The sequence below is a fragment of the Meleagris gallopavo genome, chromosome 10 (genome assembly GCF_905368555.1).
Source record: "Meleagris gallopavo chromosome 10, MGAL_WU_HG_1.1, whole genome shotgun sequence".
NCBI lineage: Eukaryota > Metazoa > Chordata > Aves > Galliformes > Phasianidae > Meleagris > Meleagris gallopavo.
This window is the reverse complement of record NC_139413.1, coordinates 4,899,749-4,926,631: the sequence shown is the minus strand read 5'-3', so window position 1 is coordinate 4,926,631 and position 26,883 is coordinate 4,899,749. Positions and strand designations below refer to the sequence as shown.

The 26,883-nt window shown below is 44.4% G+C and overlaps 3 protein-coding genes across 9 annotated transcripts in view; 2 read left to right on the top strand and 1 right to left on the bottom strand.

Annotated features, from left to right (window-relative positions):
• Positions 1-236: 236 nt before the first annotated feature.
• Positions 237-26,105, top strand: KLHL20 (kelch like family member 20). Of its 7 annotated transcripts, XM_085231780.1 has the most exons (13): positions 237-346; positions 1,307-1,547; positions 6,820-7,393; positions 10,683-10,841; positions 11,646-11,740; positions 12,852-12,967; positions 13,340-13,523; positions 14,625-14,772; positions 14,938-15,067; positions 15,582-15,790; positions 17,443-17,549; positions 19,631-19,711; positions 26,006-26,105. In XM_085231780.1, coding segments are annotated over exons 2-13 (1,827 nt in total). In that variant the 5' UTR covers positions 237-346; positions 1,307-1,524; the 3' UTR covers positions 26,007-26,105. The 7 variants fall into 7 exon arrangements, with proteins under 7 accessions (XP_085087906.1, XP_085087903.1, XP_085087900.1 ...); XM_085231777.1 differs by lacking the exon at positions 26,006-26,105 and having other exon boundaries at positions 1,501-1,547; positions 19,631-21,547; XM_085231774.1 differs by lacking the exon at positions 26,006-26,105 and having other exon boundaries at positions 19,631-21,547.
• Positions 23,332-25,443, bottom strand: CENPL (centromere protein L). Its single transcript, XM_010715918.4, has 4 exons — positions 25,247-25,443; positions 24,922-25,173; positions 23,890-24,432; positions 23,332-23,575 (listed from the first exon to the last, which is right to left on the bottom strand). Exons 1-4 carry the CDS (start codon positions 25,412-25,414, stop codon positions 23,504-23,506), a joined length of 1,035 nt encoding a protein of 344 aa, XP_010714220.2. The 5' UTR covers positions 25,415-25,443; the 3' UTR covers positions 23,332-23,503.
• The window catches only part of DARS2 (aspartyl-tRNA synthetase 2, mitochondrial), a 16,610-nt gene continuing 15,174 nt past the window's right edge, over positions 25,448-26,883 (top strand). Inside the window, exons 1-2 of the mRNA XM_010715753.4 lie at positions 25,448-25,630; positions 26,006-26,105. Of these exons, the coding sequence (XP_010714055.2) occupies positions 25,546-25,630; positions 26,006-26,105 (185 nt within the window). The 5' untranslated portion in view covers positions 25,448-25,545. The remainder of the gene's footprint in view (positions 25,631-26,005; positions 26,106-26,883) is intronic.

Here is a 26,883-nt window from a genome sequence, read left to right as displayed (position 1 = left end):
CAGCTGTGCCAAAGAGCATGGCATTGAGCGGGCTGCCGGGAAAACGGAACGAGACAACGCTGCCTCGAGGGGATTTGATGTAGGGTGAGAAGAAGCCAACGCTTCGAATCGTATGATGTGATTTACTAAAAAATTCCGCACGTCATCACGACTGGGCTCGCCGTACGCCTCAGCACCCCTATCACACAGCCAGCCCCAGGCCTGAGGGGGCCGGCACGGCGGGGCGGAGCCGCGGCACGGCGCGGGGCGGTTGTGGGCCGGGCCGGAAGGGGCTGTCGGTGGTTCGCGGGGCCGTCCGCTTCCTGCCGCGGAGGAGGGCCGGTGGCGGGCCGGGCTCGGAGAGAAGGTGCGTCCCGCGGCAGTGAGAGAGCGAGCGCGGTGCGGGAGCCGGCCGTGCGGTGAGCCCCGCTCAGCTCGGCCTGAGCCCCCCTTTGATTCTTATTGAAATCCGTAGGCCTGAGAATGGCTCGGCCGCGGTGGGCCGTGCCCCGCTGTGAGGAGAAGGAGGAGGGGGAGGCGGCGGGTCGGAGCGCGGCGTGCCCGGGGTTCGGCTTGGCGTAGTGGGGGCTGGATCACGTAGGCAGGAGCAGCTGGAGCCATTTTGCAACTTCACCCCGAAGTTCTGCCCTAAAGGTTTGGGATGCGGGGCTCCAGCTGAGCGTTTCGATCGTCTGAGAAAGGCTTTGTTTTTGTTTTGTTTTGTTTTGTTTTCTTTAAGAGTTATTCGGTCTCACTCCCATCGTTGCCTTTCCTATGCTTTCACCGCTCCCCGCCGGGTGTCTGAATGCAGGAAGCCTGGGGACGTCAGTTTGAATGCAGGATGCTCTCTTGTGACAAGTCATAGAATCCTTAGGGTTGGAAGGGACCCTTAAAGGCCATTAATCCAACTCCCCTGCAATGAACAGGGACACCACAGCTCCGTCAGGTTGCCCAGGGCCTGATCCAGCCTCACCTTGACAGTCTCCAACCATATCACTAGGCAACCTGTGCCAGTGCTTCACCACCCTCCCTGTAAAAGACTTTTTCTTTATATCCTTTCTAAATCTACCCTCTTTAAACTTGAAGTCAGCGCTGTGCTGTGCCTTAGTGGCCAGCCTGCCTTCAGTCCCTGCTGCACAGCGAGGCAGAGCCCCACTCCTGTCACTCAAGGCATTTTGTCCTTTGGTAGAGCAAACCTAAGGGTTCCGATAGGCAGGTGAGCAGACAGTCAGTATCCTCTGATCCATGTGTTCCATTTGCCTAACAAATTGTTATGCAGCTGTGGTGAAATGAGTTTTAATGATGTTTATATTTCCATCTGCTTTAGCCTCTGCAGTTGAGACATCGTTAATCCAGGCTGCAAATTTTATAGCTGGATTAGAGCTTGAAGGCATATTAGGATGTGGATTTGGTCAGCTCCGCTGTTGCAGAGTCAGACTGAAGAGAGGAAGGAAGGCTCTTGTTTCACAGCATCACTGTTTTTCTTCTTTTTCTCCCTTCGGATCGGGTCTTGAAGTGTAGGGTGAAGGTTTCTCTTCGCGGTGCATGGACGGAAAGCCAATGCGCAGGTAAGATGAGAAACACTTGTCTCCTTTTAACCCCATGTAAATAAATCCTGTGGTAAGTTGGTTTCAGAAGGGCTTAGACCATGAAACCTCTTTTTCTATTAAAAAAAAAAAAAGATCTGGATAGGAGAGTTAGAGTGTAAGCATTTATCTTTAGTCCTTGCTTCTGTGTGTTTAGTTCTCAGTATTTACAGGACCAGATGTCTGGAAGTGGATGTGCTGTTAGGAGAAGAGTTTGGAAGACAATTTATTGTAATTCTATGTTCTCCTCTGCCCCTCCTCGCTTTTACTATATCTTAAAATCTAGTATTTAATTACTTCTGTGTTCTGATAGTGTGAAATAAACAGTCTGGGAATAAAATTGAACTTGATTTCTGAGAGGCATTACTTTTCTCTTAGCTAAAGGAGTTTAGCTCCTCTGATGGGGTAAGGCCTTGGATGAAAAGGAGATTTTCTCTTCTAATTATGGATGCCAGCTGCCTCAGTTCTAATGAGCTGAAGATGCAGCTGAAGTTTAATTCAGGGGAGTGTTTGCTGTGGCTATATCAGAAACGTTCTGTTATAGACAGGAAAAGAATTGTCCCAGTAAATCAGCATGATGACATGTAGGCAAACAGGATTGCTCTGGTTGCTGTTCACTATTAAATGTGCCACAGCAAACCTTAACAGCAGTAGTATTTCTGCACTCAAGCTGTGTGGAAGCAGAGTTGCCTGAAGTGTTTTTTTTTTTTCCCTGCAAATGAAGTAGAGAGAACTCCTGCAAATAGCCTAGTCTGTCTGTACTCTAGGGTGTTAAAAGTTGGGAAACTTTGCTAGGGGTAATTCTGTAAGCATCAGCATGATGCTTCAGTTAAGCTAACGAGTAAACCTTGGTCCATGATATGGGCATCTCTGGGGCCATGTTATGTTAATCAGTTATTTTTTTTGCTTTTTTTTTTTGCCAAGATGAGCAGTGTGGTTTTGGGGCAGAAATGAGTTAACCTGTGGCTTTTACAGCAAGTTTCTTTTTTCTGAGTGACATGTGAAGGAGCAGACAGCTTTCTTCCATCTCAGAGGCAGAGAATGGAAATGCAGGGATTGTTAGGTGTTCAGTGGGTTTTTGCCTTCGGTTTGCCACGGCAGGAGTTCTGTCTGCCACTCAGGCTGGGCTAGACCTAACAGTGAGCAGCAGCACCAGGCTGAAGCAGCAGAGATTTTCTGTTGTGGTGATGACCCTGGAGCTTCAGGCTTCTTTAACAACTCATAGAGACCAGACCTTCCAGTACCTTTTGTTTTCCTTCCCTCTATGGTGGAGAGGTGGCTGGCTTGTTTGACATGCTAACGTGGTCATTACTTCTGAGCTAACCCTTCTGCCCAGATGCATTAGTTGGCATGGTGAGTTGGTGTAGAATATGTACAGCATTCAGAGGGTGGAAAAGGTGATTTGAATGGGGAAAAAAAACGCAGCTGTTTTTGTCAAGATTGCACATCAGAGCATTCTCTCCATCACAAGCAGGATTTGCCTTGCATTAGCAATGAAGTGATAGTTGGGGCAGGCTGTTCTCACTGTCAGGGAGCAGCAAGAGAAAACTGTTCTGCTGAAGGCATCAGTGAGGCAGAGGAGTCTTTACTGATGAAGGGTATATTTCTACAGCACCAAAGTAAGGGAGGGCAGAGAGCAGATATGGTAGCTGGGGTCAGCTAGGAGTCCTGCCATCATCAGGCAAGTCAAGATGCAGAAGGGCTGGAGTCAAGCCAGGAAGCCAACACAGCAAGTTGGTGGTAAGGCAGTGATGTGCTTGTACGTAGCTCAAGCAGTGCATGAGGACTGCAGCAGCTCTTAAGTGTGGGCACAGCTCTTGCCCAAGACAAGCTACAGAAAGGTTGGGAGGAAGACTCCAGCAATGAGCTTTCTGTGCTCTCTCATCCTCATTCCTGGTGAAACTGAGAGTTCTCTGAGTTTGGTGAGTGAAAGTGTAACTAAGTGTAAATAGGGACTTGTGTACCAGATCACTGCTGCTCTCACTTTAAGCAATATAAAATAATAATGCAGTCAGGTTTATGTGCTTTTTTGCTTAACGCTACCTCAGTGAGAGTGTTTTCCTAAGCCTTGCTGTGTCTGTAAGAAAAGGAGTCAGTGGTATTTTTTACTAATAATTAAATTTTTAATTCATAGAGTTTTGTTTGCTGCAAGAAAGCATTTCCATCTACTTGTCTACCACAACACCACCAACTAAACCAAAGGGCTTTGTCCTAGTAACTCTGCATGACTTTATGCATAAAATTCCAAGCTAGGCATTGACAGAAATCGCTACTGGTTTGATTCATCATCTCCATTTGCTACTAAAATCCTTTGCTCCTGAAATCCATTAGAGCAATGAGTGATTTCAGCTGATGCTTTCAGCCTGTTTCGTGTTCTGTTCTGTGGGCCGTAGGTCCCATCAGTTATTTTCTTCCGCATTACATTAAAGCTTTCTTGTGATCTCATCCTAAAACATACATAATCTGAAACCAAAAAACGCAGGCCACCCTGACCTTAAAGTTAAGGAGCTCAGTGATGTTATCTGGAAGTGGTTTTGTTAGATATATGTTCTTGGGTACATTTTGCACTTTTTCACTGCGGCTGTGTTGCTGGAAGGGTGAAAGTCTCACAGGTGCCCGTGCTAACAGCTAAAGTTTTGGGAAGTGGCATAGATGAATAAAATGGAGGTAGCACTGCCTGTGTGTTTCGCTGACTTAGTGTGGCAGACTGCCTGTGGTTCTGTTTGTACTTCTCAGCAGTGTGCTACGGAAACCGATCCTTTGTCAGCCCTTTCTTAATCGCATTGTGTTTGCTGCTTTCCTCAGCCCTGCATTTTGATGGAGGCTAATCCCAGCATATCTGCGTAGCTGAGCACCAATCCTTTATCCTCACACACACACACATTTCCTCCTCAATCCTCACCTCTTTTTAATCGCCCCGTGTATTTGGGAGCAGCTCTTAGCTGTGAATGCACTGGGGGGGCGGCAGCTAGCCTAGCATGTGAGAATCAAATGCTGCTTTCTGTCTTTCGCACCTCTAAGCTACTGAGTCACCGTTTCATTCTCTATGCATATATATGCATAATGCACACATAATGCAGTGAAATTATTATCCTTGTGGAGACACAGGCTGTCGGAGTCCTTTTAATTCTGTGCCTGTGCACAGCAGCAGCCCACGGTGCTTAACGTTGAGCACCTGTCTTGATCCAGTATGGAAATTCCCAAGCCCATTGATCGCTTGCTTCTGCATTACCTAGAGGTAAGTTATGGATGAATCAGGAATGATAATTTGCTTATTCTTTTTTTTTTTTTTTTTCCAGCCATTCAGTTCTCTCTAATCATTAACCAGCCCCTTTTATTTTTTCTTGAAGAAGGGAGGCTGGATACAATAGGCACGCTCAGATAAATGAGGATGGGAACAGTGCAGGAATGCCTGAGGTTCTTAATAACCAGCTTCCTTTTCAATTAAAGATCTCAGCAGTCAGATTTGGGGAGAAAAGCCTATTCTAGCCTGGCAAGGAATGGGGATCTGCTGCCCAAATCTGATCTTAGCACAATGAAATCCATGTGGCATGCTTAGTGCGAGCTGCCCTCTATACTGGGGGCCTTTGTCACTGCCTTCCTCCATCCCTTGGTAGAGGGATTAAATTACTTACTGTCTGCCTTTAGCTGCTGGGAACTACCAGAGAAAGTCAATTAGGTAAATTAATCTTTAACTAAGGTTTCTTGAGATTTTTTGTGAGGGTACCATTGAACTTAGTTCACTTTTGATGCTGTGAGGAGTGTTTACCTGCATTGTTTGGGAGGAACTTCGCAGAGCTTTGGAATACTGCAAAGTGAATTTGGGTTGTGAGGGACATGAGTGGGTGGAGGGGAGTGAGAGGCAGTGTAGCAGCAGAAGGATTTGTCAGAGGTGTCAAGAAAGGAGAACAGCAGTGGATATATTAAAAATATATATTTAAAAAGCGAACAAGCAAGGCATTTCAAGTGCAGAGGCTGAACAAGAGCAAAGTGCAGAGGGAGACCCAGCTGGATCTGTGTAACAAAGATAGGAGGGAGAGGTAATGATCTGAAGCAGCTGAATGCCACGATCAAGGAGAGAGTGTGGGGGGAATGGGAAAACAGTCTGGGATGCAAGTAATTGGAACTGCTGCAAAGAGGCTGGTTTGCTTGTGGTTAGAAAATGCACTTCTCATAATAATGAGAGGAATGGATGTGAGTTATTTTTTTAATTCTTTCCTCCAAGCATGCTGCAAAAGGCACTGAGCAAGAGCAAAGCTGTCTCTTCTTTTGCTCTTAATATGAGCAGAGTGAGGTAGTGATAACTCCCAAATGCCAACGTACCAGAGGAGCTAGAAATGGATGTGTTGGCTCTCTCAGTCTATCTCCGACAGCCAGCGTGCTCACTGATTATTCATAGCTGTCAGCAGTCTGATTCTTCACACTGTGTGTTTCATTTGCTCCCAGTGAAGTTTTTTTCTTCTTAAGTGGAAGAGGCCATAGTTTCCTCTCTTTGCTTGATTTTTCAGAGCAGTTGATAGGTCAGTGGTGCTGTCGCATCCTTTTCAGTAATTGCAAATATGGCACGAGGCAAAGATTCAGATAACTGAGATGTCATTTTGGGTGTTCAGAGCATTATTTTCTTCCTGATTTGGTAGGTTGGTGGTTATGAATACTTCTCATACTTCCAATACTGATTGGTCTCTTAATCCTGCTTGCATGGTATCTCGCAGGCCATCTAAAGCTACTGAAGTCCTCAGGACAGCTGGGTGTGTTCAGGTATGAGTGATGGACACCCCTATTGAATATGTAGGCAGAAGAATAGAGAAGTTTGGTTAAATTGTGTGAGTGCAGTTATTTGCAGCAGAAATCCGTCTCCAGCACTGACAAAACTCAAGTGACAGTGGACAAATTGGATAACCTTCTTTGCTTTGAGACTGTGAAATGGGGATAATATTTCTCTACCATGTGAGGCAGTCATGAGGTTCAGTTAATAAATATGTTCATGTGGTTGGGCTTCACTGTGGCGTGTCATAAAAAGCATATAAAAAGAGATATAAGGCTGTTGCAAGCTGGCATTTGTTTATTTCTAAGTAGACTTTGGTTTGAGACTGATTCTTTTTGCACGTGACCACGATTATATTCACATTCTCACGTGGAGCTCTGGGCAGCGTTGGTTTTGCCCGTGTGATTGGTGTCAAGCGTCGAGCTTTGGCTGACAGCTGGTGATAGATGAGTCGATGACCATCTTCTTTTTGTCTTTCCCCTGCTGCAGGTGTACCAGTACTCGACCAGGGGAGACCGGAATGGATGTGACCAGCCGATGCACACTGGGAGATCCTAACAAGCTGCCGGAAGGGGTGCCGCAGCCTGCTCGTATGCCTTACATCTCCGACAAGCACCCTCGACAGACTCTGGAAGTCATCAATCTTCTCCGAAAGCACCGGGAGTTGTGTGATGTGGTGTTGGTGGTAGGTGCAAAGAAGATCTATGCCCACAGGGTGATCCTGTCCGCCTGCAGTCCGTACTTCCGAGCCATGTTCACTGGGGAGCTGGCGGAGAGTCGGCAGACGGAAGTGGTGATCAGAGACATCGACGAAAGGGCCATGGAACTGCTCATTGACTTTGCCTACACCTCTCAGATTACTGTGGAAGAGGGAAACGTCCAGACCTTGTTGCCAGCTGCTTGCCTTCTCCAGCTGGCTGAGATCCAGGAGGCCTGCTGCGAGTTCCTTAAGAGACAGTTGGACCCTTCCAATTGCCTGGGCATCCGAGCCTTTGCTGACACTCACTCATGCCGTGAACTGCTGAGGATTGCTGACAAGTTCACCCAGCATAATTTCCAGGAGGTAAGAAGCCCCTCTGCTGGAACTGTGGTTTTAGAGAGCTGTGGTCTACTCTTTCTTTGTGCTTCTTCCCAAACCCTGCCCTCAATTCTGCTGATAGAAATGGATACTGGCCTCAGCAGGGGGAAGAGAGCCCCTGCAGGGCTGCGTTTCACTGTTGTTCCATACATCATAAATATGATCTGTGGCATTTCCTCTCTTGGAGTTCTGTGTTGAATGCTGCATGGAAGGCAGGGCCACAGACATAGGTGGTGGTTGATGTTGCAACTGATGTAGCTGCACTAGGGTGTGCTGCAAGATACATGATTGGAGGGGAAAAGAGTCCTAATGCGAGGATAATATATGAGAAATATAAATGTGCTGAATGTAGGGATTGGGAGTATGAAGGAACTGGATGAGCATATGGCTGTATCAAGTGAAGTCTTCAACTCCCTTGCTATAGCAGAACCAGGGTTTTCCATTTATTATTCAGCAGAAGCTGGATAGCTAGATGTGAAAGGAATTCGCATGTGGTGTTTGACCTTCATACGCTCAAGTCTCTTCTTGCATTTCAAATTCTCCATAGAAAATTTTTTGGGGGTTCCAGCTACCAGTTCAGGGAGGGATCAGCGTAATAAAGGATTCCCCAAGCAATACCCAGAGAAGAGTGGGTCTCTACTTCGTTCTTACACCCAGATGCTGAAGAGAGCCCAACATTTTTAAGTGGTATCTTTCCCTAGCCCTGGTTGGAAGGGTAAGAATTGAAGTGTGTTGGAAGCAGCTGCTCTCTAGAGGTGCTCTCAGCGTGAAGATGTGTTCCCCTGGCAGGGGGATTTTTCTTGCTCTTTCTAGAAAGTGCTCTTCTATCCACTGGGACAGGTAGCCTGTTGCAGAGAGACTTCTTTTTTCTGCCTGCTTCACAGGTGGATCCTTTCCAAAGGCAATGGTAACTCCAGGATGGAGTACTGATGCTAATTCGGATTCCCCAGAGAAGTGGCAGTGTGTGATTGATTGCAGCCTGCACGCTCTTGTTTTCCCTGCAGGAAGCAGATTGGAATTGTATTAATTTCAGTCAGGTAGTACTTAAGAAAATTATGAGGAGAAGCAAACACAGTTGAACTTGACTGTTGGACACCTTGAAGACAATATTTGATATGTGACTGTAGACACATGACATCAGCTTACTCTAAAAGTTGCAATTAAATATGACTTCCCTAGCCATGAAGAGAGAATTTGCTATTTAAGAGCTTGTTATTTTGTAGAACTCGGTGATTTCCCAAAAGCTCTGCATTCAAAGCCCTACATTTAGCTGTCTGTGTCATGTGCTGTGTTCTTGCTCTGCATTTCTTTTCCTCTGTAGTTTTTCCTTGGGAGCAGGATGGTAACCAGATGGTTGTTTATTTTCAGTACTTGGTGGTTTTAATGGTTAGAGCTGCGTTCTTCTTATTATTACACGAGTAGGGCATGCTTACAAGCCTCTAAATAACTTCTTGACAGCATAACGCTTTTGTATCTGAATGTTTTAGTGTTAATGCTTGCAGCTGGCTGTCGAGAGCTGCCTGCCGTGGGGTTCTTTTCTTTCACAGTCCCTCAGAGATGGCTTTCTGTGTTAGTTTTCCCTGTGAAAGCACACACAGGCAGGAGTTTTGGTCTCTAGAAAACACTCTCCTCTTTAAAGATGATGCAAATTATAATTGAGTTAATTAAACCACTTAGATTAGCTCACTGTTTGTTTGGCCTGGACAGTTTTTGGTGTCCCACTCAGTATCCAAGAGTTCAGCTGCTCTTCATCCCTAACGATCTCCCCTTTTCTTTCTGCTCTTTCTCTGCATCCAGCATTAATGGTGCTCCTTGCTGGGCCCGTGTTCTGCACTGCCATTACTTTCCACCCAGAGAATGGTGATCCCTTACCAAAGGGACGGAGATAACTGATAGAAAACTTGTACTCCTATATACAGTCACTGTTCCTCCAAAGTGAAGAGAAACGTGAGATGGGAATTTCCTGAATGGCAGTGTCAAATGTTAAGCACTAGGCATCAAGCCAGCCCATGCAGTTACTTCAAATGCAGAGTGAATTGTTTCGTGTCCTCTGCTGTGCTAACCTCTACTTCTACTAACTGTTGTGTATATATTGCTGCATTACATCGTCAGCTTCTTGCTAGAATGTTTTCCCAAGTTTTCTATTCCCCTTAATTCAATTTCTTGCCTCAAACCCCCAGTGAATCTTGTGTGTGAGATGTGAAATGACTGTACAAGAGCAGCCTTTGTATTTTTGTTTGCTCTTTGACACCTTGTATGAAGGGGAAAAAATCCACATAGGGATGAACAAGCTGCACTTTGTAGCAATAGACTCAGGTGCTTACTCTATCTGCAAACGTAATTGTTGTTAACGTAGGAGAATTATTATGAGCAGAGGATCTTGTGTCTGGAGCATAAATGAAACATAGCATAAGTCAAGAAGTTCGAACGTGGTTTAATTTATATGGACAAGCTGATATTCAGTTGTTTTATGTCGGCGAATTGCTCAGACGGCTGGCTGTGGGCTGGGAGTGCTTGTGGGGAAGCTGAACTGATGGGTGTCAAGCAAAAACTCTCTTTGCTAACAGCCTGCAGCCCCAGCGCGTGTGTTCAGGGCTGTGTGCTGGGAGCAGCTGAGGCCTCCTGAGGAGCTGGTCACTATCTTGGGTGCTGAAGGAATTAACGTGCTGGCAGATTGTCAGCAGCTTGAGTTTCACAAGGGATGAGTCCTTAGGGTCTTCAGAAGCTCTGATTCCCTCTTAAGCGCCTTTGGACCCGCACGTGCTCTGTGCATATATTTAAAACAAGTGAGAGACGATCAAATGAATCCATCTCTCCTTGTCAAGAAGTATTTTCTGTTCTGCCACATACAGGCATTCAGCTTTTGGTAGCTCGTCTCTGAGACTCCTTATTTGTTTTCTGCTTTGCATTGCTTGAGAATAGATCCTCTCTGTTCTGATGTTGCTTTATAGGTTACACAGAGCAAGCAGGAAGGCTGATTGTAAAGGCAAGTCTTATTCTGAGTTCTGAAGCCTGACCAATGTGTTCTGTGACTTGACCCTTTAAAACTATCCTTTTTATGTATCTTTGATGTGGTTTTGGGTCTGTATTTTGCAGCCAGCCTGTCATGTGTTGATGGCAAGATAGTGATGGGTAGTTGACACTTTGCTGAATCAGTCCGTTGGGCTCTACTTCAAGTGGGCCTTCTGTCCTTTAGAGTTGCACTGAGAAACAGAAGTGGGAATGGTTCTGGTGCTTTGGCCACTATCCTCATCTGTGTTTTCTATTTAACCAGGTAATGGAGAGCGAGGAGTTCATGCTGCTTCCTGCCAATCAGCTCATAGACATCATATCCAGCGATGAGTTAAATGTTCGTAGCGAAGAGCAGGTGTTCAACGCAGTGATGGCCTGGGTGAAGTACAGCATTCAGGAAAGAAGACCCCAGCTGCCACAGGTAATAATGAGCACAGTGACATTCAAGGCTCCTTTTATCCAGGAGAAGAGTAATGAGGACTGATAGGGCAACACAACAGCAGTGTGACGGTTCTGGGTGCACGCAGCTCCATGATAGTTTTGTCTTCCTCCTGTGTTAGAAGGTTGGCATTTTCCTTTCATCTAGGCTGAAAGATGCAGCCACCAGACCTTCTAATAGGGGCTTTATTGAATTGTTTCCAGGTAGGGCTTGCCAAACTAGATTGTTTCAGTGGTCTGTTCAGGCACGGTGGCCTGGATTGCTTTGAGTGTTGTACAAAAAACAGTGGGTAAGGAAAAGCTTGTCTTCATTTGAGCTGCATCTTTAAGCTCTGCTGTTTGATTTATGCCTCAGCCCTCAGGATCTTATACTGGAGCTTGTCAGAATGGTTTTGTTGAAATGCAGTGTTTCATCTAAGCCAAGCCATTTCACAGAGAAGCACCCATTCTGACAAAGCTGTCAGCTGGAAAGCCTCTGAAGTCTCAGGCTTTTTGATCAAAAGAAACGAGTGCCTACCCTGGTGTTTCTTCTTTAGAAATACAGATATTACATGCAACTATATTTAGAGAAAAGCTTCTGAAAATTGTTTAAAAGCAAACAAAGAAATGCTGCTGTCCTCAAGTTAGCTCTTATTAATGGCATTAAAACTGTACGTCTTTTCAGGTCCCTCTGTCTGTACCTGCTTGTGCTTGTTATCACTATTAGCCAGTATTTTTTTTTTCCCCAATTTCTTTCTGTTTGGGGATTTACAGCTTATCTACAGTGTTGTTCTGTTCTGTATTGCAGGTCCTCCAGCACGTTCGCCTGCCACTGCTGAGTCCCAAGTTTCTTGTGGGTACAGTGGGCTCTGATCCTCTGATTAAGAGCGATGAGGAATGCCGGTAAATCTCCTTGCTGAACTACGGAATGGGATTTCATTCTATTAGGGAGCCTTACTGACATCTCTTCTCTGAAACTGCTTGTTTGTTAGTAGTGAACAGGTAATATCTCTCCCAACTTGTCCTTTTGCAACAAGGAGGAGAAGAAATGCAAGATGACACGTTATTTCTTTGCATAATATTGGTAGCGTGCCCTAGAGAAATTCCATTCTTTTAAAGGTTTTTTTCTTCTGTGAAAGCAGAACTGGAGTACACAGGTTGACTTTTGGTTTAAAAAAAAAAAAAAAAAACAACCCTTTGGTGCATTGTTTTCCATTTCACTTTTTTCTGTAGTCGGGGCCTTTCATTCCAGCTTACCACATGCATGGCATTTATACGTAATCTTAATATGACTTAAAGTAATTGCTGCATACAAAACATGATAGCTGAACAGATTCCAGATGTAGTCTCTTTCCTGCACTACTAGTGGAAGGAAGCTGCTACTTTCTTCTCTTGTGACATAAGTCACACCTTTCTAATTCTTGTGGAGTTGTACATTATCTGTAAAGCACGTTTTTCCATGTTGTGCTTAATGTGGAAAAGTTCAGGGGTTAGGCTAAACTGCTTTTCTCCTGAGTAAGCAATCATACTGACCCGAATTCCACACTTGTAGAGGGGAGGAGGACTTTTTTTCTGTTTTATTTTATTCAAGGTTTTGATATATTAGGATTAGACCAGATGATAAGTTGTTAATGGATGGACAGTGTGAGCTCAAGGAGAAAATATTCATCAGAAAGATACTATCTCCATCTATTGGTCATGCAGGTATTACGTATTTATGTGCTTTTCAATTCCTGTTTTGTTCCAAAGTAAAACCATTGATCTAATACTAACACCAGTCAAAAATTGATGCAGGGCTATTGCTGTCACTGTCTAAGTGACTTGTAAACAACTGATGAGGATTTTGGTGACAGTGCATGTTTTAACTGCATCTATTCATGCACTTCTGTGATTTGCAAATACCTGAAGCATCCAACGCTTGCTGACTGCTCTTCCCGTCAGTTTTGATTCATGCTTTTTCCTTTGACCAGTTTCAGGTGAACTTTGGGAATTAATATTTTCCTGTCTTGTGCAGGGATTTAGTGGATGAAGCCAAAAATTATCTCCTGCTACCCCAAGAGCGACCGCTGATGCAAGGACCACGGACTAGACCACGCAAACCCATCCGTTGTGGAGAGGTGCTCTTTGCAGGTGTGTACAGCTCCTGCTGGCTTAAATCAGGAGATTCAAATCTGTTTTGCTGGTGATAGTTTTCTTTTAAGCAGAATCTTGTCACCATCTTTCCGAATGAGCTGTGCATTAATATTTGGAGATTTGAGTCAGCTTGCACTTCCTCGCTTGTGTCATCTCTTTGGTGGTATCATAACTTCCAAGTGTAGGTTAATCCTCTTGGAAATCAAATTCTGCCTTCTAATTGTAATCCTCAGAACGATGAACTCTGAGGGATGAAGCTACTGGGTTAAGGCTGCTGAAGTGCAGAGGGATTATTTGCAGCAGGCACTTGTGCAGTGTGTGCGCTTGGTGTGTTATTGTGACACTATTTCTTGCCTTTGGTTCCAACAGTGGGGGGCTGGTGTAGCGGGGATGCAATCTCCAGTGTGGAACGGTATGACCCTCAAACCAATGAGTGGAGGATGGTGGCTTCCATGAGCAAAAGGCGCTGTGGCGTTGGTGTCAGTGTTCTGGATGACCTTCTCTATGCAGTGGGAGGCCATGATGGTTCCTCTTACCTGAACAGTGTAGAAAGGTAGGTCTCTGTAAGGGCAACATGCAGAATACTAACTCTGAGTTCTTAAACTTGGCTGCTAGCTTCATCTTGCCAGCTGTTTTTGTTTCTTTGTTTTCCTGCTGAAAAAACTGAAATTATTATTACTTGTTATCTACTTCAATATGTACTGGTTTACTGCTGAACTAGATCTTCACACATCCAGCTTGTGTCGTTTACTCTTGGTTTAATGGAACAAGACAGCCTTTGGTGTAAGGAAGAATCATGAAGACATGGGTCTGGTTGTAATTGGTGGGAGGTGATCCTGGTTAACCTTCTTTGCAGTTGCTGGTTTGTTTCTAGCGTTGTTAAGGAAGGTTGAGGTTGCAGTATGCATTACTTCAATAGTGAGGGAAAGCACCCTGGAATTTCATGCAGAGTGGTAACTACAGAATTAAGGAACCTTGCAAACACACAGAAGAAGGACAAACACACTTTTAGGCCTGTGAAAGACACAAGTTGAACAAGCTGTGTCAAGCTTCGTGTTTGTGGGAGCAGTGTACTGCAATCTGCCTGCCTACAAGCCACATGACTCATGCACTCCAAATCTCTTCCCTCTACCAAATCCAATGAGCTATACAAATATTCCTCCCCTTCTTTTCACTGTCTCTTTGCATACTGCCAGCTTCTCACGTCATGATCTTATGTCTCCCACATCTTCCACTCTTCTGCTATGTGCCATTGTTCCTTGCCTCTGGGTTCCCAAGTTGGTCTGGTTCCTTTGTCTTTATCAGTAAGAGCAGGTCCAGTGCTGGCTTGTGTGAACTGCAGAGTATATCCAGCAGAGTAACTGACTGCTGCTCCTTGCACAGATGCAAGTTAGCACATGCCAACCAGTCCCTGGTAATGTGCTTTCTTACAGACCTCAACCTTTGATCTTCAGTTTGAATCATCTGCACTGCAGTTTGAACATCCCTGCAATTACATGTGCTGCATGCATTGCATAATTTTGGAATTATTTATTCAACTTATAAATAGCTGTGTTGCAGCTCAGACTCAAGATGGGTGAATTTTACTGCTTCAGTAGTTCCCAAACTTGGGAAAGTCTGAAGCATAGATAAGCAACTTGTGCTGTTTTTCTAGGTACGATCCAAAGACCAATCAATGGAGCAGTGATGTGGCCCCCACCAGCACCTGCAGGACCAGTGTTGGAGTAGCAGTTCTTGGGGGCTACCTTTATGCAGTGGGTGGCCAGGATGGTGTCTCTTGCCTCAACATTGTGGAAAGGTACCTAGATTTTTAAAAACAAAATTAAAAGAGAAAGAAAAGGGAGCACGGGAGGAGGTAGTCCCCTATGGGGATTTTTCTTTGGGGAGAATAAGATCAGCCTTTCTACCCCCTTTGTGAGGATGTTGACGTTTTTCTGAGCTTTGATGTTTATTCTTCTGTCAGGTACGATCCCAAAGAAAACAAATGGACTCGAGTGGCTTCCATGAGCACCAGGCGCCTGGGAGTTGCAGTGGCTGTTTTAGGGGGCTTTCTCTATGCAGTGGGAGGCTCTGATGGAACTTCTCCTCTCAATACAGGTATGCCTTTTGCTGCCTCTCATTGCTGTCAGCATTTGTCATGATCTTGTTTGTTGTCTTTAATGTCTCCAGATGGCAGCTGAATATCTTGATGACTAGTTAGCTGCATGTTTTATCCTTCAGATGGGATTTTGCTATGTGGTAATTCATATATGGTAAATATATGAGCCTGTGAACCACCGTTACCTCTGTGCGTGTGCACGTGTGGTTTTTCCATTAGATGCTGCATTTGGCATGGTAATGGCGATCATTTTGTAGCACTGCCAACTCATTCTTGAGTGAAGATGCTTTATTTGATTGATTGACTGCATAGGATTGGAAACGGGAGAGAAAAGCAAGCTCTCTATGGAAGGAAAGCATTAGAGTGACAGAACAATCCAGTACATCCTGTTTTTCCTGTGTGGACACTGCAGTATCTTTACAGATTGAGCAGTGCTTTGGGTGCTGATATAAAAGTGCTGACCTCCGCTGCTTGCCAACCCTGTTCCCAACAATATATAAATTTTCTCTGCAGTGGAACGATACAATCCTCAGGAGAACCGCTGGCATACGATTGCACCCATGGGGACGAGGAGGAAGCACCTGGGCTGTGCAGTGTACCAAGACATGATATATGCTGTGGGAGGCAGAGATGATACGACGGAGCTTAGTAGTGCTGAGAGATACAACCCTCGAACCAACCAGTGGTCTCCTGTCGTGGCCATGACATCCCGACGGAGCGGAGTGAGTTTGGCTAGGTTTGCTTGCTTATGCTACTTGTCATCACATGGTGAGGGTAGGGGATAGAGCATTATTGAGTGAGATTTCCCTCTTGCTTCATTTATATCTTTCAGAATAGAAACAGAGAGGTAAGTGTTTGCAAAGGGGTTATGCTCTTTAGTAAGACTCGGGAGTGAAGTGGTAGTTGTGTCATGGCATGGACATCCAGTTGTTTGAAGGTCTTTTTAAAATAGTTTTGCTCCCTTATACTGAGGAGTTAAACTGAAGAGGTCTTCAGCTTCTTCTGAAGTAGACATATTTGGTGTGTGACAGTATTAAAATCAGCACCTGGGTCTCATCTTGCACTTTGGGTGAGTTAGGAGGTAAACAATCCTACCTGCACAGAAAAAAGAGCTGGAAAACTGAGCAATTGTATGTAGATACTAACTTGTAGCTAAGCCCTTTCATTGCCTTGATGTGTGTGGGAATGGGGTTTTTGGGCTTTCAAATGGAATGTTGCCTCTCTTCCACAAATCCTGTGGGTATGGAGAGTGACAGCATGTTTTCATCAACTCCTAATCTTCCTGCTTTCCGCAGGCATGCGAACAAAAGATTAACGTAGCGTTTTAAGTAGTCATCATGTTTAGGCAGATGCAAATGTTATGAATATTTATCATTGGATACTGAATTACATAGTAAAGCAAAGCCTGGATTCATTCTGTCTGCATGTTAGTGTTTCAGTGTCTGCTGAAGCAAGGGTGAATCATAACTTGAGCAAGAACTGGTTTGGGGAGCAGAAAATTTGTATTTCCTTCCTCAAAGCATTTAGTACGCAGTTCAACACTGTCCTTTCCAGCTACCAATTAAGCACTGACTCTTTATGAATTCCTTCTATATTTGCACTATGTAGGAATTCCTCAACAGATGCAGCTGCATGTGCAGCCCGCCTAAGTTTGTTCTAAGTACTTCAAAACCAAAACAAGGACTGTATTACATTGTGTTCTTATCTTTGCTGTTACACTGCTTTGCTTTCACTGGAAGTGATCTGCCTAAACCACAGAACTGTTTGAGGTTTTTGTGATTCTTGTGCTTCTGCACAAGAAGGATAAAGTAGAAAGGCTGGAGGCCAAGCTGTTCACAGATGTTCCAAGCCACAGCCTGGGAGGAGCAGGCTGTGTAGGCTTACATATGGTTCTCCTCCAGTTTAAGCAGTCATTGCAGGCTATGGGTTGGTAGATGTTCTGGAGTACATGTTGTAATTTGTCAAGAAGTCTCATCTAGGACGTGATATGCATTGGCTGATAAAGACTTATGTTCTGATGTATCTATAAACATTGAAGCAGTTCTAGCTCTTGTCATCACTAATAAGGGGAACCTTGTGCTTTTACTGTGATATCTCTGCTTTGAGATACATATTTAGCTTTTCATGTCCTGCTATTTGAAACCCAGTACTTTGATTGTGTGGCATCTTATACCAGTCTGTCCTAGTTAAATGCATTTTAGGCTGTTTTGTACTTTTTCCCCTCCTAGAAAATTCCACTGCAGCTTGCCTTTTTCCAAACACGGCTGCTAAACCTTTTATTAATATTTATTTCAATTGTTATTTTCAGAGTATGCATTCAGGACATGTCCTTTCAGCAAGTAGCTAAGCAGCTGCTGTGATGGTTGTTTTACAGGTTGGCCTTGCAGTGGTGAATGGACAGCTAATGGCAGTGGGAGGGTTTGATGGCACAACGTACTTGAAGACCATTGAGGTGTTTGATCCAGATGCTAACACATGGAGGTAACTGATAAGTTTGTGAAACACTCAAATAGCAATCTCCAGATGTAGCTGCTGTCACCCAGCTGGAGCTGTCCCAGCAAATTAGAACTGTGACATACAGCTTGGTGCAGCAGCCAGCATAAATTTCATGCTGTGAATTCCTGGTTAGCATGAAGCTGCACGAGGATCATCTTCTGAAAAATTGGGAAGGCACAGGAACTTTATATGGCTGTCTTCTCTATTATGCCTGAAACATAGTCTCCAGTACTGAGCAGTAATTATACAAAAAGGGTCACTTGCTGCTCACTAACCTTTGTGGCAGGCTTGTATCGCTACAACACTGCTGCCTGACTGCAAAAGCCTTCCATGACAAGATGACTTCTCTGTTTAAATTTGAATGGAAGTTGAACGCTGGTAATATCCCAGTGTTATTTACCTATTGCACTCCCATGCCCACAACTAGTTGAGAAACACTTTCTTGAAAGTTTCTGCTTGGAAAACCAAGTCTAGGTAGGTTTTTGAGATCCTGAGAAAATAGGCAACATAGCAGGCATGCTAGGTAGCAAGGACAATGTTATTCCAAAACATAATTTAAGTGCCACTTCTGAACTTGAAAGTGTGAGCCACGCTGAAAGACATCTGCCCCTTGTGTTTATTTTGGGCTTGGTCTCCTCTGCTTCCTGGTAAAAACAAGCTGGCCCTTAGAAGGTATAGAAACCCTTAGTCATGGTGTAGAAACCATCCTACTCATTTTTGGCTTTCAAGCTGAGGCTGTGAGCTCCACATTTTTCTGGAGGAGCTGAGGCAGAACACTTTGAGCATATGATGTTCTTCTCCCTTTAAGTCTGTAAGACAGCAATTAGAAGATTTTCATCTGATTTACAAGATAAATCACAAAATTGATTGAAAATGTATACTGAGAAGTTGTATTTCTTCTTTTCTAGTCTTAACTACACTTAAAAGCAATTAACTTATTCCCAAATCTAATTAAAGTTTCAGTCTTGCTGCTTTAGTAATCTGGAGGGAGTAGAGGGGAATAGAAAGCAATTAATGTCCTTATTCCTGTTGGCTTAGTAATAGTAGTAGATTAATCCCTTTTTGCTGGGACGAGCTGTCATAAGGAGCACTGGGGGATCTTCCTCTTGTCTGCTGAGCTATGGTCAGTGCCTGTAGAACTGCTGAGAAAACCCACCTGAGCAGAGAGGAATATGTACTTTCTCTTCCTTAGCTGAATGGTTTCAGCTACTTTCAATGGCTGTAACAATAACAAGATATTTTGAGCTAGGAGTTACTGTCTAGGCCAGCATTTGCAGAACTTCTGGAGGTTGTTCAAGGTATTAGCTGTGAGTCCCCCACAATTAATTCAGAACAGCTGATCATCATCTGGTCTTCCTTTTCTTTGTTGAACTTCTTGTTCTGTGAAGGGCTTCTTTTTGTGTAGCTCGACTAAGAAATTCTTCTGATATCACTTGTTAATCCCAGATTGCACTGGGAAGAGCTGTTTGAAGAACTTGCTTCTCCTGTTTCTGCCAGCAGACTTCAGCAGCACAGAGAATTATGCAGCTGAAGTGAGTAGGATCCTGGAGTCTGCAGGGATCAGATTTCCATATGAAACGCAGGCACCGTTTCAGTAACATATCTTGGAGAAGCAGATGGTGCTTGGGATGTGTTACATCTTGGTTGGATCAGCTGAATGTATAGGGTATTAGAAATGTTAAAAAAAAAAAAAATTAGTTGGCTTGCAAATAGCAAATCTGTCCTTGATCCAGTGCTATCCAAAATGTAGCCCATGGTCAGCTACAGCCTGTGAAATTGTTTTTCTTTTTTATCTTTCTCACAGCCAGGCAGGGAGAAAGCAAGTGATTACTGAAATAACAGGAAACTGTCGTGGCCAAACAAGCAGTTTCTGTTTAGAGGGAGAAAGGCATGAGCGAGTCTGTAAAAGTCTGTAAAAAGGCAGCTGCTCTGCTTCTGACTTGTCACAGCCCACTTTAACCAGGTGTTAACAGTGGTGTAACTATGCTTACACTGATTTGATGGTTCCCGTGGTGGTTTAATGAAAGAGCTGGAGCAGTGTGCCTACTGAAGCCTTCTCTTTGCAGGTTGTACGGAGGGATGAACTACCGGCGGCTGGGAGGAGGAGTGGGTGTTATCAAAATGACACACTGTGAATCCCATATATGGTAAGCACCAAGAGAGGGACACCCCCTGGTTCTCATTCCTAGAACGATTGAAGAGACTTGTTGACACTGGACTCTTTGCAGCTCTAGTATGGACGGTCTAGACCTGATGTAACTCTTTGCCAGTGACTCTTTCTATGGAATTATAAAAATGACTTCTGTGAGAGTGTGCCCCGTGGGAGACCACATTGTCAGACTCCAGGGAACCACTGGACAAAAGTAGAAGTGTTGCTTATGTCCATATTTTTTTCTAACTAGTCTACAATTTTGAATAAACCAAACTGTACAATTCACCATAGCATAAACAATGCCAATGCACAGACAACAAGCTACAATGGGAGTCTGGCAAGGAGAGTTTCCTGCCTTTCCCTCCTGCTGTGAGCATTGGATGTGGCAGCTGTGTTGGTGGGTGAAAGAGGAAGGTGATACAGAAAACATTGCTTTTGCCTTATTTACAGAGAGCTTCAAAAAAGATAAAAGTACTTGACCTGCAAGGTGCCACCTTTGCACAGAAGCTTTCCTGTGCACAGAGTATATTTATTTTTTCATTTAATTTGTATCACGTCTTTGTGTTGCTCACAGCGATGATTCCAGCTTTTTATATACATATATATGTGTGCATATATATGTGTTTTATATATATGTATATGTGCGTGTGCAATTTGAGTTTTAATGAGTTGATGGTTAGGGCAGGGCTATGTCCTGCAAGCTGCTGTGGTTCCAACCCTGGTGGTATGTAGTTGGGTCTCAGTGTATGGGAGAGCTATGGGTACCCTGAGTGTCTTTTCAGTCTTGCTGGAGGCAAGAAGTAGAACTGGAACTCTCATCTATCGACTGAATCAGTGAAAGGCCATAAAAGAAGGTGAGAGTGAAAAGGATTTCATATGATGCCTTTTTACTGTACAGTGTATGGTACAAAAGTTCAGCTTTTGTCCCTCACCTCCTCTGTATATGAACCTAGAAACAACTCGCTGTTGCTTATTTCAATCAGTCTCATATATTCAGCAGGCAACCACTTCTTCTCTGAAGCTGGTAGGCAGGTATCATCTGTTAATTCTGGCTAGCCTAGATCAACACTCACCTCTCAGGTTCTTGATGGAATGGCAGACCTGCAGTCGAGTCAGCTCCTGCTGTGAAAAATGCTTAGACCAGCGTCACCTTAGCTGCCCTCCTGCCTCTCATCTGTGTCTCTAGAATTCCTGTTGTAAAACACTGACCACGATGAGATGGTGCACTCCCTTTCGATGATTCGTTTCAAATGCACTTTCTCTGTTCTTGTCTAGAACAGGAAAAGGTCTGAAGTCGTGGATGAGTTTGGAAGGGAGGGACTGTTTGCTGGCACTGTGAATTACTGTCATGTTTTGGTGAGTGCAGAGGTACCCAGGGTAGGGAGAGAGGAAGGAGGCACTGTAGGCTCAAAGGTTCTGATACATTTGTCTGTACTGTAAGTACTGTCTGTACTGAAAAGACCTGTTGCACCTGATGTAACTTTGGACCTTATTAAATCTGATTTTAAAAGGACTGTGAATTCTTGAGATGAAGGCAGTGCTGACATCTTAAGTTCTTATCTCCATTGTTTGATTTATGTAACAGCATTTTAATGTGCTTGAATATAGTAGAAGTTACACTACAGTAATAAATGGGTCATTAAAAGTTTTTTTTAAAAGTTCCTTTTCCCCTAAAGGTTGATATTCTTACGTTTACATATAAAGATCATTTGCACCTTTACAAGGAAAACAAGTATTCTGTAAACAAATGTTTACATTAATCATTTATGCTTTTTTCTAGCATGAGTAACTTGTATAAATAGTGCTATCTTAATAAATTTCTTCTATGCTATTCTTTGTTTGTTCCTTTGGTTGAAAGCAGCGGATTATGCTTTTGTACAGTTTGTATAGATATAATGAATAGGAATGCTACCTTTTTCAGGTAGAGGTCCAAGTAAAAGGGGCTTAATAACTCTGCTGGCATTTGGTGTTACCTTCACTTACCTAGAAGCATGTGCTTCAGAACCGGTTTTATTTTCCTGGAAGAAAGTAGGTGTGTGATCTTGTCAGATCTAGCTCTGCTGCCTTCTCTGCAGATACTGAGAGCTGTAGCACAGATAAGCATGTGATAAGGAAGGGGAAGTAGTTCTTTATTCCAGCACTACTCCACAGGCAGCTTATGGTAGATACTGAGCACAGTTAGCAAAGCACTGACTTCAGCTAAGTACCAGTCTTAAAAGCAAAGCATGTTGCTGGAGCATTCCCACAAGGTTTATATGCTTTTAGGTTCTGTTCTTAAGGCTGCATTGAATTTAGAAGTAACTTATGCAAACTGTCAGAGCAGAACATTAGATCTTGAAAATGACTAATGGGTTAATTTAAAATCAAATACAGGTCTGCTTACCAAGCATTCCTCTCAGTCAACATAGCAAACTTTGATGTCTTTGAAAGGAAACTAAAACAACAGAACTAATAGTGCTGGGCTGTCAACCTTTGTATGCATCCTCACTTGACTGGCTGCAGCCTTCACAAGCCAAAACTAACTCCAATTAATACAGACTGAAAGCAAGTACATGGTTCTTTTTCTAATTGTAGTGGTAGGCTAGTTTCAGTAAGAGATAAGGAGCTAGGCATGTGGTGGTGTCATGTTAGGCAGTTATTTGTGTGTACATGGCTGGTTCATCTCAGCCTTGTTGAGGTGAAGAAGGAACAAGCCAGCTCCTTTTAGGGGGAGTTGATATGTGTGTCCTAACCTTGTGGTTTGGCCAACTCACACCTTGCCTTCCTGCTTACAGGTAGGTTACATCATATTTAACTGATTAGGTTTCAAGAACTTTGTATAAGTTATTACAAGTGAATTCCACAGGAAATTATGCTTTACACATTCAATAATACTGTGAGCAGCAAAGCTTAACGATTTAGTCAGGTAAAAAAATTTAAAATACAAGTATACATTGAGTCAGACATGCTGTTCATCTCTAGTCAATTAGGGAGAAAAGCTAAAAAATGTTTATGGGGTACTGTAGTACCAGTCATAGCACTTCTACTTCCTTTTGGCTCACATAGTTCGTAGTCAGCCTCTGTGCACTAGCTCTGAACTGTTATATGCTATAGAATGAGATCAAATATAAAGTTCTAGCACCAAGAGCTCCAACTCAGAACTCTGGCCTACAGCATTACATCCAAGGCAATAAACTACCAGGCAAAGCACATTAAATCTCTACTTCATGCTGATTTCAATTTCTCATGCATTAACTTTGTGAGGACCAGAGCTGGAAGCAAGGAAAGTGTCATGCTTTTCACCTTGCTCAGCTAGGGAATAGATGAACATTTTATGACCATTACTAGCCAGCCATAATTAGCTAAAAATGAAGTTAGAAGCTTAAAACATGTATCAGTTTTTCAGGCATGCTTGACAATGGAGTGGTTGACATTTAGCCTGCAGCCCAAGAGTATAACTGTATAGCTGGTGCTATCAGTTAAGTGAAAACCAAAATTGCTAACACTAGCAATAATGGAAAAACCTGTCATTATGTCGCATCCAAGAACTTGCAGTTTTGTCTCCTAGCCCCCAGCAGATAAATATATACAAATGGATAGAGTGATTATAACAGACAGATGCTTAACAAGCTACTGTAGGGTTAAATGCCTTTTCTGCATATTGAATTGTGGCTATGGATTTAAATGCAGTAGTTGCACACAGGAGTTACAGGTCAGAAGAAAAAGTGCTGCAAGAATGAATTTTCAGTAGGCTTATCAGCTTCCATTGGTAAGCCTCTCTAGGCATGAAGATATGCTGAGTTGAGTCTCACTGTATCTGAGAGATTGCTAATTCTGTCAGTAGCATCAGCACTCCAATCAGGTATTGGCTTTGTAGAAACTGTTAAAAAAAAAAAAAAAAAAGAAAATCAGTAGTCATTTACATACCCTTAAGTGACTAAAGCAAATGAATGCAGTCAGATTTGCAGTTGTCTGCAAAATACTCTTTTTTTTAAAAACGATTTTGACCCAAGATATGGAGCAGAAACACTCCTGCCTCCATGCTGCTCTTGTAGGAGCCCTCTTACTTCTAGTAGGAAGCTATTTGTAAGAAAAAGGCTGCCTTCATTTTTAAAAGGAAGGCGTTTCTAGTAAAGTACAACTATTCAACTTGTCTGGTATTAGGAGAACATGCTGCATTATCATTGAACTCACTTTTATGATCCCATCACAGTGTGCTGAGGCAATTCCCGTAGAAACTTTCACCAGTTTTGTAGCTGACAAGTGGATCTTAAAGTGTCTGTGGAAGTGGGAATAAAGGCATTCCATAAAGACATCCACCTCTTCCTGAGTGATCTCTCCTGGAGTTTTTTGGACTGTGTCCCACAGAGCTTTTGCATCCTCAGGGTGAATGGCATATGAAATATCCAGAGGCTGAGGCAGGTGAGGAACAGAGAAAAGCAGTTCTGTGGCAGCTGTGCTTTTGTCCACTTTGCATCCAGTCCACATAGCTGCCATCCAAGTGAGATTGAGAGGGCTGATGGCTAAACGACGGAAACAGCAGTCAAAAGTCTTCTGAAACCAACTTCCAACAATGGCTGTGTAACTCTCCGCCCCGTTAACAAGGAACAAAGGTAAACAAGTGAAGTTCTCAGGCAAATCCTCTAAAAGATCATCTCCAGCCACACAGCAGAACCATCCTGACCATATCAGCTTCTCTTCTGAGTTTTTTGGGGAAAGTGATGATCTCAAGGAAAGCTGGGACGGGGAAAAGAATCACAGAATCGTTAAGGTTGAAGAAGGCCACCATGATCATCCAGTCCAACCATCAACCCATCCCCGCCAACCACATCCTTCAGTGCCACATCCCCACAGTTTGTGAACTCCTCCAGGGACAGGTGACTCCACCACCTCCCTGGGCATTCAGTGCCTCAACACTCCTGAGAAGAAATTTTTCCTAATACCCAAACAGAACCTCCAGAGGCACAACCTGAGGCCATTCCCTCCTCTCCTATCGCAGGAGCAGAGGCCGACCCTCACCTCACATAGCCTCCTTTCAGGCAGTTGAAGGGAGCGATGAGATCTCCCCTGAGCTCCCCTTCTCCACACTGCCCCATCCCATTCCCTCAGCTGCTCCCCATCAGGGCCTCACATCTCTTTGAAGTCCACGCAGTGCGTGGCTGAGCGCTCCCCGTGCTCTGACCTTAGCTGGGCCCAGAGCTGTGGATAGCACCCCAGTGCCCCCACCTGCACCAGCACGGCGGCGGGGTCCTGCTCGCTGCCCCTCAGCTCGGGCAGACCGGACATGGCCACCCGGACCCCCAGCTCTCCGTCCACATCCACTGCCAGCCCCTTCTGCTTCTCGGTGGCGATGAAAACACCCAGCATGCGGGCGTAGTCCTTCAGGTCGGCGCTGGAGAACTTGTACAGAGGGCTGACGCTGTACAGGGTCCACTGCTTGCGCAGAAGGAACGCCGTCTTCTGCGGATCCGCGTTCTCCTAAAAACGAAGGACAAACATCCATAGCATCGCTCCTCCTCAGGGCTCGGCGGCCTCCGAGGGACGATCCTACCTGGAAGCGCGGCGGCAGCAGGCGGCTGCCGGGGCTCAGCCCGTAGTTCCGCCCGAACAGCGGACCGCGGGACAGCCGCCCGATGCCGGATGGCCGCCCGCTGCTGGGCAGCGTCCGCATCGCGCCCTCCATCTCTATAGCGGAGCCCGCCGGCCGCCCGCCCGCCATTTGAACACCAGTCCCGTCGGCCCCCGCGCCGCGCCGCCCCGCCCTCCCCGCCATCTTGGGGGCGGAGCCCGCTGGCTGTCGGCCTTATGGCTGCTGGGTGTGCTGCCGGCTGAGCCTTGCTCTTTGCTGGGATGCTGCGCTTGGTACGCGGCGTGTTACCTCGGCTGGGTACCGAGCGGGCCTGGCTGAGCAGCAGTTGGGTGCCCCGGGCTCCAGGTGAGCGGGATCAGTTCGAATCCAGCTATGGGCGCGTGGTTGAGCAGCAGCATCCATCGGATGTTCCACGGCAGAGGGTTAATTAACACCTGTGTGCTGGTTGCCAGCGTATTTCTGTATTGGCTTCCTAAGCCCTCTTTCTGTTCTAGCCTTTAGTGGGGCTGTACGAAGGAAGGGGATGGACTCCTCGGCAGGGTCTGTGAGATGGGACAAGGGGAAATGGCTTCAAACTAAAATAGGGGCGACTTAGACTGGATATAAGGAAGAAGTTAGTTATAATAAAGGCAGTTACGCACTGACAAAGGCTGCTCAGAGAGCTGTGGGTGCCCCATCCCTGCAGACAGCCTGAGTTTCTGTGTTTTTTTCTTATTCCAGATGTCAATAGCTTTGCTGCTCGGACCAACACCTGTGGGGAGCTGCGTGCTGCTCATATAGGACAGAAGGTCACGTTATGTGGATGGATTCAGTACCAGAGGTAAACTCAAACCACTGTGAGAACAGAGCTGCTTCACTGGCAGATCCAATGTACACTTTAGGCCTGCATTCCGACAGTTCTGTGTGCTTTCAGTTACCTTTTACATCTTATGTTATCCCCTTCTAGCATGTGTGAATAAATAATTGAGAACCATGCCACAGCAGTATTTAACGTTCTAGATTTTGGTATAAAGATTAATTGATCCTCCTTTCACTCCTGTAAACAGCTAAATATCGCTACCTTCTTTGTATGTAGGAGTAAGTAAATAGTAGTGTATTTACAGCAGTTCAGACAGCTTTTAATTTCTTTCTTTATGGATTTCTTACGTTGTTTTTCAATTTAAACAAAATATATTTTCTACTGTAGCATCTAATGATGCTTCTTTAAAGTATGCATGCTTTGCTTGAAAAGGATATGCTAAGAGAAGCTAGTAAGCAAAGGATAAAATATCAGCTCCAACATCTTGCCACAGGTGGTGTTAAATAACTTCTCCTATTGGAGCTGTGCATTTGTCAAATGCAGACTGAAAAGCTTGCTTGTATTGCAGCTCTTAATTGTTTTTTTTTTGGATATGTGCAAGTAAAAAGAAGATATGTCCTATGGTTTTGAGCAGAATAATTCCCATCAAATTGGCCTTTTGTATTTTATGCTGCAGAGGGACTCTTTTTATTCAATATTGTTGTGCAGTGATGGTCAGCATTGGTTGTGTGAGGCTAGCATAAGCATCTCTAAGCAGCTGTGGATGGGGTTCCAGGAGCAGTGTTGTCATGATTGCAAT